At 37.0% G+C, this 9,513-nt stretch overlaps 1 protein-coding gene across 2 annotated transcripts in view; it reads right to left on the bottom strand.

Moving 5' to 3' along the window:
• Nucleotides 1–376: 376 nt before the first annotated feature.
• Nucleotides 377–9,513, bottom strand: part of LOC143041742 (cytochrome c oxidase assembly factor 6 homolog) — a 143,239-nt gene continuing 134,102 nt past the window's right edge. For both annotated transcript variants that reach the window (XM_076213756.1, XM_076213755.1), the window contains exon 4: nt 377–4,650. In XM_076213756.1, coding sequence (XP_076069871.1) covers nt 4,606–4,650 — 45 coding nt within the window. In that variant the 3' untranslated portion in view covers nt 377–4,605. The remainder of the gene's footprint in view (nt 4,651–9,513) is intronic.

Genomic DNA, 9,513 nt, shown 5'->3' with positions numbered 1-9,513 from the left:
CGATTTTTTTTAGGTACTTTTTTCGAGAACAGAAATTGCTCAGATTGCTTTTTTTTCTGTGAACTTATTATTGATGATATGCAAGTGGCGATATACAGTATTGCTCTTTTGGGTGTCTTTTAACTCTCAAACCAAGATGACTCTTCTTCTTTGAATAGTTTTTTGTGAATACGATTTTTTTGTCTATATTTAAAAAAAGTACGACTTTTTAAAAGTAATATATAAATTTCTATGAAAAAAAAATGAAAATAATACCACAGGTACAACACGAGGTAATCTTTAAGCTGTAAAAAAATCAATGCTCTAGATGGAAAAATACAGCCACAGAAAATAAAACTGTCAGCGAGTCACCGAAAAAGTAGTTTTTGCCCTTAAGCAAACTGTACATGACTTGTGGGCGAGGTTCCTTTCGCTTGAAAAGAATCGGCCGAGAGGATCCTCTCACTGAGCCAGAATTGTCCGCGAGGATCATCCCACCGGACAAGAACCTGCCTCAAGGTTCCTCGCACCTGGACACAATTGTCCAACTCCATCCACCAGACCAGAATCAATCACCAATGATCAGAAAAAAAAAAGTACAAACTGACTGTCTACCCAAAAACTGAAGCAGAGTCCACAAAACAAGCAAACAGATCAATTGTATTCCCAGAACTAATGCAGAGCCCAGAACAGACAAACAACACCGCCAAAAGCAGAGGCGTGGGACATTAAATCTATATTAGTTTGAAAAAAGAAGGGCTTTTTTTTACCCTTTAAAACAACCTTGGGGTCTAGAATCATCTGTATTCCAGTTAACAAGCCCCTTTGAGTTTGTCAAAGCAGTGCAGTACCCAGTGAAGACCTGCTGAAACCGATTGCGCAAACCTTATCAGGAACATTCTATTGTACATTACTTGTGGCTGGCTTTTGCATTCTTTAAAGGTCAAGGATTCGGGCTGTAAGCTGATCTCAGTAGGTCCAAACCAGTCCACAAGCCGTTCTTTTAACACCCGTTCACATGTTCATCATAGTTAATGCAAACTGTTTGTACAGGCCGAGTGAACTGGACAATGTAGCCTGTGGATGATTTAAAACGAAATCACACATTTCGTAAGTGGTAAAATTCGATTTTGATAACCAATATTTCATATTGGTAACTGATATTTTCGGTCCCCCTCAATAAGCTATTTCCTGTCATTTTTCAAAGCTGTTTTCTGATTTCATGATTATCACCAGAGGTTGTTATAGTATAGATAATGTTATTGATATTCTATGATGGACAAATTTGATGTAATTTTACCAGTTCTCTTATAGAATTTTAAGGTATTCCTGTGATTCCATTATTGGTTATCTTTAAACTTTCAACTAATTGTTGACGTTGGCACGGAAATCTTGTGTTCTAAAACGCTTTTATAATCGGCCATGTCATATCAACTACGATGTTGGAGCTAAAACAGTCATTTTGTAGCATTAGTAAAAGGCACCACGTGTGACAGACGAGTTGATGAGTAGCAAAACAAAGCGTATATAATGCAAAAGAAGTACGACTAATAGTTCGTTTGACTGCCGCAAGATGGTAGTACCTCGCGTAGTCACCTACAAAGCCACACGCTTTATTCAAGTCAACATAGTTGATGTCAAAGGTCAAAATAGATATGGATAAGTGTTTCAACTGTTTTCATTTAACAAGAAAATAAAGTTATCTCTTAAGAAGTTGCTATACAAATTCCATCTTTGAAGAAACAATGGATAAAGAAAATATAAACAAATAGTTTTGTTTTGTTTTTCACTCAGACTAGACTCAGTTATAAACCTTGTTTCTATAGACTAACGTAGCCTTATAACACTGGGCCGCATTCCAACCCCTTCAACGGATGTATTAACAGAATACAAGAGGACTGCATGACGTTCAAAAAATATTTTTTCTGGCGAAAAATTACCTTTTCTGTGACAGCATCTACTCATAGAGAAGAGTGACGTCACAAAAACGCTAAACAGCTTTCTAGTTCGAGTTCTGAAGTCATGGAGTGGCCTCAGAAGAACCAATTGACTTAGAACATGACTCAATATCTGCCCAAAATGATCAACTGCCAGGAAAACCACCGCTTTGATATCATAACATGCTTGGCTTAAAATTTCGCCCATAGATGGCGTCAAGCAGAGAGTAAGAAATTGGCTTAGTAAAGAAACTTTAACCTTTACAAAGAAAGATACGAAACTACCTATAGCCACCACTAAACTGGAATATAACTGCCTATGAAAGAAAATTGGAAGAAGTAGAATTACATGAAAAAATAATAGTCTTATGTAATCTTGTATATACATAGGTAGGGGGAAAAGTGTCACATTTGAGCTTGGAGTATCACATAAACTTTCTCTATATCTCAAAACTTGGTAAATATAGTTCACATTTGGTGCATTTTAGAGAAAAAATCTAGATCACACTGAATTCTTACTACAATAAGCATGGGTGGGTTTAGTTAATATTGTCTCACCTATGATAGTCATTAAGTTCTACGAAGTCTCTTTCTCTCTTCCTCTGTTTTATTCAACAGATCTTACCGTACTCGGAAATGATACTGAGGAGACGTCTCCACCCGCGGATGAGAGACCCAACTTTAAGGAACACTTTTATGTACAAGAATTTTTGAGAAGAATATATGCTTATTTACAGAAAACACCATACACAGCTGCAACCAGAAAATGGTAAAATATTAGTAAAATTTTTATATTGTGACTATTGTCCCCAGAAACGAATGGACACAAATGGGTCCACCAAGAGATCCGGAGGTCGTGTTTCTCTTCTTCGGCCTCGAGTTTTTTGAAGATGAGGTCACATTCTGACGTGCTTATGGACAATTTTTCTTTTTCAATATAATGTGAAGCTCAAAATATACTCTGTATAAATATGCACAATATTTACTTGGTTTATATTATGTGACTATTTATTTCGTAATTACATAAAAAGTTTACTTTACAACTGGGCAATATATCTTCACAGTGTGTCTTTATTTCATGAATACGTGCAGTGTTTTGACGACAACTAAATATTGTGGTTCTGTGTTCCATAGACACGTTTAATAACTCAAGGACATTTGGATAAATCCATTCTCACAGTGTGGCTGTGGGTGTTGTTGTATAAGAACACCCACAGTCTGGTTAGAGTCTGGTTAGAGCCTCGTTACTTGCGGTGGAAGTCGAGGTGGTGGAAGTTCGAACCCCGCCGCCAGCGAGTTGGACCAAAGATGTGGTTCATTACATTACGCGCTACAAACTACTCTGTAAGTGGACCGTCCTAGCCTCCTGATAGGGGGGAGTTCGCCACGTTAAACGGAATCACGACTGAAACAATAGCACCATTGGTAGCTGACGGAGATGGATCATTGTTATTTTATTCACACCAAAAATCATCTTTCTTATTTACCAAATACTATCACTGTGAAATTGATAGTGAAGAATATATATTCCCAACTGTAGATTTTTCAACACACTTGTTACTGCGCAATGCATTTTCTTTTCATATGTCTCCCTTAATGTAATTTCTTCTTTGATCTGCCCGAGTGTAAAACGAGATTCTAAATGGTTTGGTGAGCAAGACTGATATATAATGTATTAATGGAGTTCTAGTTTGTGATGAGGTAAATGGGGCAGAACTATGCCTACTTGTACTTCAGAAAAAAGTCCATAAGCACAGAAGTGGTGCGACCATGGCTTAAGATGTCATCTTCACCAGACTCTCTCAATTTTGACAATTTAAGTTTATATCAATCAATAACAAGTATTCAGTTTCCATGTACCAGGCAAGCTTGATAAGGCACTTTCATGGAAAACAGTACCTCTTTTTGATCCAAATAATCACCCGTATGCTATCATGCTATGTTCACAAGTTAACCATCTCAAAGATGATTAAGACTATTCTGAATTTTCAGACATGCCATAAAAGAATTACTAAGGTCGCGGGGGAGGAAAGGTGCAGATTTTAAGGGTAACATTTTGGTCATGATTTTATTTATACTTCATCTTTGATCAATTCTTATTTGATGGTTCTAAACGCCAAGATTTCACCAGCCTGGTACATGATTCACAGTACTCAAAGAACTTATATTCTAGAAACGAATCCTTATATAATATATTTAGAACTATTCAAGCTAAATGCGTTGCTTAGCTTGGTATTTCAGGCAGTTCAGTCATGCGAGAGCACTGACCCAAACATCTTCCACATCGAGGAATGAATCACAGATTGGCTTCAACGTCGAAACAGTGACTTGGCCTCCGTGGAATGACCAACTCGCCAAAGATTCCCTCATGCCTCCAAAGAGGCTAGGAGGTGACCCCTAAAAAAGGGAATTCTTTAAGAAAAAACAACAAAAATCAAAACCGTCAGTGATCTCTCTGTAATTCTCATCGTTGCCTCTACAAACCGAAGAAGAGATTTTACTTTTCGTTTTTTCTTTTCGTTTTTTTTTAATCAGCAAGACCCCCTTTTTGAAGACAAGACAATTATCATAACAACCTCCACGAAAAAAAGGACACAGTTAAAGAAGCTAAAACTACAACTAGGAGACAGCCGAAGACTAGGTAAAGACAACTTCGCTGTAAACTCGATGTCTTCGGCTCAGTTGGGTTTCAATGGCGGGACACGAGGTCAGGGGGCTGGCTTGGTCCAGAAGGCTGTCGGGAATGGAGAGAATTATTATTAGAATTATAACTATTATAATTATAATGGTAATTCAGATTATACTCATATAATGACAAATACAAAATAAGAAGAACTATAATTCGAAAAAAGACATATATTTTCAACTGGTGAGGGAAACCCACTTAAACCGAAACATAGTATCTAGTCATCACTATAAGTCCTACTATCTATAATTCCTCTCGTACCGGATGTCAAGTTTCTTTTTTATTTTAGCTGTTGTTTAGTTTTTTCATTCATCTCTCTGCGATGTCTTTGATAGTGGAAGGGTCAATGTCATAATGTAGACACTACACTGACGCGGTATAACTGAAAACTTTTGTGTCATAACACAATTTGGTGAAAAAATGTAAAGAAATGGTATGTGACCCTTGATCTTTGCATAAATCTAGAAGGGGTAAACAGGACTTTGATAGGTGACTCTGTTCTGACCCACAAAAGCTCATTCTATTGTTACAATGCTATATACAGTGTTGCTTACATGGTTACAGTGTTATACACATTTTTGCATATACTGTTCTTATGTTACATAGATTGTTGTGTACAATGTTACGACGTTATATACACCAGAATTTCTATATTCGAACGACCCTTTATTCGAACAATCCAATAATCAACCATTGATCATTTTGCTCCCATATTCGAACATTGCCTCAATACCCGAACCAAATAAAACCGTTTGTATATTACGAGAGCAACAAAAATTCATGTGGTCAGTTAACCATCAGCTCACAATTGGTAAACATATCACGCTCAAGCTCCATGAAACCTTATTCTTTTTACTGAAATTAGAATCATAGCTCCAATGAACAAAGTTTAAGAAAAAACGAAAATGAAAGAAGTGAGGACAAGAATTGAGCTGAAAAGAAATAGAAATATGAAAGAGGAGCAAGTGTTTTGGACATGTCCACTCAGCGTGGCCTGGCTAAACCAACCATGCAGGAACTAACATTGTGAAAGAAATGAAAAGTCTTGTTGTCGTCTAACAAGACAACACAGAGCTTTATTTCCTACATATCCAAAACAATAAATTTTCTTACAATCGAGCGTCAAAAGAGAGTGAGATCTTTTGTTTTGGATTGTCCTTCAGAAGCGATGTACCGTTAACAAATGGAATCGAATAACATATTTGAAAATACTTAAATCTAAGTATGCCTTTTTCAGCTGCCCTTGTTATGAATCAAAAGTTCAACTGCTGGCCCACTCTTCCGCTGTATCCTTTGTATCCTATTGTATTCCTTTATATTTTTACACTTTTCCCTTACACAATGAATATTTCCCTCACCAAGTTCTCTATCTTTATTCAGACAACACAAGTTTTCAAAATATTTGTTTCTAACTTGAAAAATTGACATAAATGAAAACTTAATGTTTGTGTTCATTCAATTTTCCAACAGAAAAGGATGAATGGATGATTAAAAAAAAACAAGGAAATTTGACAAAAAAGATTAATTGTTTGAAGAATATATATTTGTTATAAAACGATGTAAACAAATTGTTAGTAATTATATATTATACACATGCACACAAGGCGATGGGCAGCGTCTATACAGGCATTTGCTTCCTACATGAAATTGAACACATTTGAAAACAGCTTAGATTTACGTTGCTATGTTAAGATAAGCAGAAATCATTACTTTATGGTCATGTAGATGCTGATGTGCAAATTAATGAAAAAGGAAATTTTTACTTTGAAAGATCATACTATTCAGCTGTATATTTTTAAGACAAAATGTTGATTGTGTGTGTGTGTGTGTGTGTGTGATTCTTTGGATCACGGGTTAGACTCGTGATCGACAGCTATTTCCCTCCCGGAATAGAGCTCAGAGCTCGTATGACCGATCTATGGTTAATGCTATGACCTTACACGCATACACACACCCAACCACGCCCACGAGATTTGGAGTAACGACTCGAGGAGCAGCGATACTGAAATTATTTCAGCCCTGGGCAGGATCGAACCCGGACCGCCGTGTTGACAGTCTGGGACTCTACTACCAACCGCGCCACCGAGAGAGAGAGAGAGAAAGAGAGAGAGAGAGAGAGAGAGAGAGAGAGAGAGAGAGGAGAGAGAGAGAGAGAGAGGAGAGAGAGAGAGAGAGAGAGAGAGAGAGAGAGAGAGAGAGAGAGAGAGAGAGAGAGAGAGAGAGAGAGAGTGTGAGAGAGAGAGGAGAGAGAGAGAGGAGAGAGAGGAGAGAGAGAGAGAGGAGACAGATAGGGAGAGAGAGAGAGAGAGAGAGAGAGAGAGAGAGAGAGAGAGAGAGAGAGAGAGAGAGAGAGAGAGAGAGAGAGAGAGAGAGAGAGAGAGAGAGAGAGAGAGAGAGAGAGAGAGAGAGAGAGAGAGAGAGAGAGAGAGAGAGAGAGAGAGAGAGAGAGAGAGATAGAGAGAGGAGAGAGAGAGAGAGAGAGAGAGAGAGAGAGGAGAGAGAGAGAGAGAAGAGAGAGAGAGAGAGAGAGAGAGAGAGAGAGAGAGAGAGAGAGAGAGAGAGACAGAGAGAGAGAGAGAGACAGAGAGAGAGAATGTGTGTGTGTGTGTGTGTGTGTGTATGTGTGTGTGTGTGTGTGTGTGTGTGTGTGTGTGTGTGTGTGTGTGTGTGTGTGTGTGTGTGTGTGTGTGTGTGTGTGTGTGTGTGTGTGTGTGTGTGTATGTGTGTGTGTGTGTGTGTGTGTGTGTGTGTGTGTGCATGTGCGTGCGTGTGTGCGTGTGTGTGTGTGTGTGTGTGTGTGTGTGTGTGTGTGTGTGTGTGTGTGTGTGTGTGTGTGTGTGTGTGTGTGTGTGTGTGTGTGTTTACCTAAACTTATTAATCTTATTGTAATAGACGGGCTTGGAGCATTCGTGGGGTCCCGTCTCTATTTCTATGCTTGAATAATTTCTTCCTCCAGTTTGTTAAAAAAAAAGGTATCCATCTAGAAAACTATGCTTCCCGACATCCTTTAAACAATCTGACTGTTATGGATTTTGTTATGCTCCCTTGATGTTCTTTCATCCCATATTAACGGATCCTCTCTGTCAATTTCTTTCCATTTATTTCCCCGTTCCAAAGATATCTATCACATCATCTTTTTCCTCTTCCCTTTATGGGGATCTGACTGCAAAAATATCTCCATGCATTGTATTCCATTATCCACTCCCGGCTCCATTCATAAACCTTATCAAGGTCTTCCTTCAGTAATTTACAGTCCTCTTCACCTTTCACTCTTTTCATTATCTTGGCATTGTCAGTGAATAAATAAGCGTAGTTGCCTATACCATTTGTCACGGTGATGTATATCAAGATCCTTACTTGTGCCAGGACAGAGCCCTGTGGTATACTCTTGTATTCTTCTTTTGTATTTTTCTGCTGTTCTTACTCCCCACCCAACCTCCCTCAGCCTTTAACTCCTTTTTGTTTTAATATATTGCATTTTTCGCCAAACCAATCCTCTTTTAGGGATCTTCTCCTACTCCTTGTCGGTGTGCATTTATCCACCAGTACGTTATAGATTTTCAAGAAAATTCTCATTTTTCTTTGTTTTCCTGATCTTGTTCAACTTTCCCCATTCAGCTTTTCCAAAACACTTTTTCAGTCCTATATAGTTTCCTTTTACACAATCTTATATATTCCCTGTCTTTATAACTTGGTTCTGCCTTTTTCCACACCCAGAACAAATTCGAGTGCTAATTAACCGTCTTTAGCTATGGGGCACTGGTACTTCAGTGATTCAAATGCATCAGATTCTTTTGTTGAGACTGAGTCCAGTTTTGGTGATGTATCTTCCCTTATATATCTTATTTGTTCTTTGACCCACTGGAGTATTATGTTATTCATTGCTTCATTTCCACCTAGTTTCCTTTCCTCCCATTTCACCCTTTCCACAATTAAAGTCTCCTATCAAAGTTATAATATGTCTATGTATGTGTATATATGTATATGTATATGTATATGTATATGTATATGTATATGTATATGTATATGTATATGTATATGTATATGTATATGTACATGTACATGTACATGTACATGTATATGTATATTTATATATATGTATATGTATATGTATATGTATATGTATATATATATATATATATATATATATATGTCTATGTCTATGTATATCTATATGTATATGTATATGTATATACAATAAAACACTAGGAACGTGCGTTTTATAAATGCAAGGTAACCACTTTAGAAAATAAACAAACGGAGCAGAGCGCTTTCGTATATTACATCTTCAGTGTAATTTACACTGAAGATGTAAAATACGAAAGAGCTCTGCTCCGTTTGTATATTTTCTAAAGTAGTTACCTTGCATGTATATGTATATGTATATTTATATGTACATGTATATTCATATACATGTAAATGTGATTATATATATGTATGTATGTATGTATATTATTGGAAAAGGATCTGTTTTCCTCATCCAAACAAACAATTTCTTACTTTAGTTAGACTAATTCAAAATGAGAAAGTTCAATCTTACCTTCTTCTAGATATTTAGATGTAATTTATTGAAAAGGCGAAGACTTTTCGAGAGACTGGTTTTAACTCGGCCGAGTATGTACTTACTCTCTTTCGCCTTATTGAGTCTATCCAACTGTTATTTTAAATTGTGATGTAATCCTCTTTTGTTTTTAAAGAGAGGTTTCTCTTTACAGTTGGGAGTAAATGTTCCTCCGAAATTGATTTACAGTAATTTTATATTATTTACTTTTAGTTGACACAAATTCTCAGCGTCTTAATTTCACAGAATCAGAGATTTGAAACCGAAGCTAGCAGCTAGCAGTAAGCAATAGCTATATATAACTCGATCATTGTTTACTTTTTCACCGACCAGAATTTTCTGTATTTATT

The sequence above is a fragment of the Oratosquilla oratoria genome, chromosome 32 (assembly GCF_046742065.1).
Source record: "Oratosquilla oratoria isolate Oo_2021 chromosome 32, ASM4674206v1, whole genome shotgun sequence".
NCBI lineage: Eukaryota > Metazoa > Arthropoda > Malacostraca > Stomatopoda > Squillidae > Oratosquilla > Oratosquilla oratoria.
The sequence above is the reverse complement of the archived record's forward strand: the minus strand, read 5'-3'. Positions and strand labels throughout refer to the sequence as shown.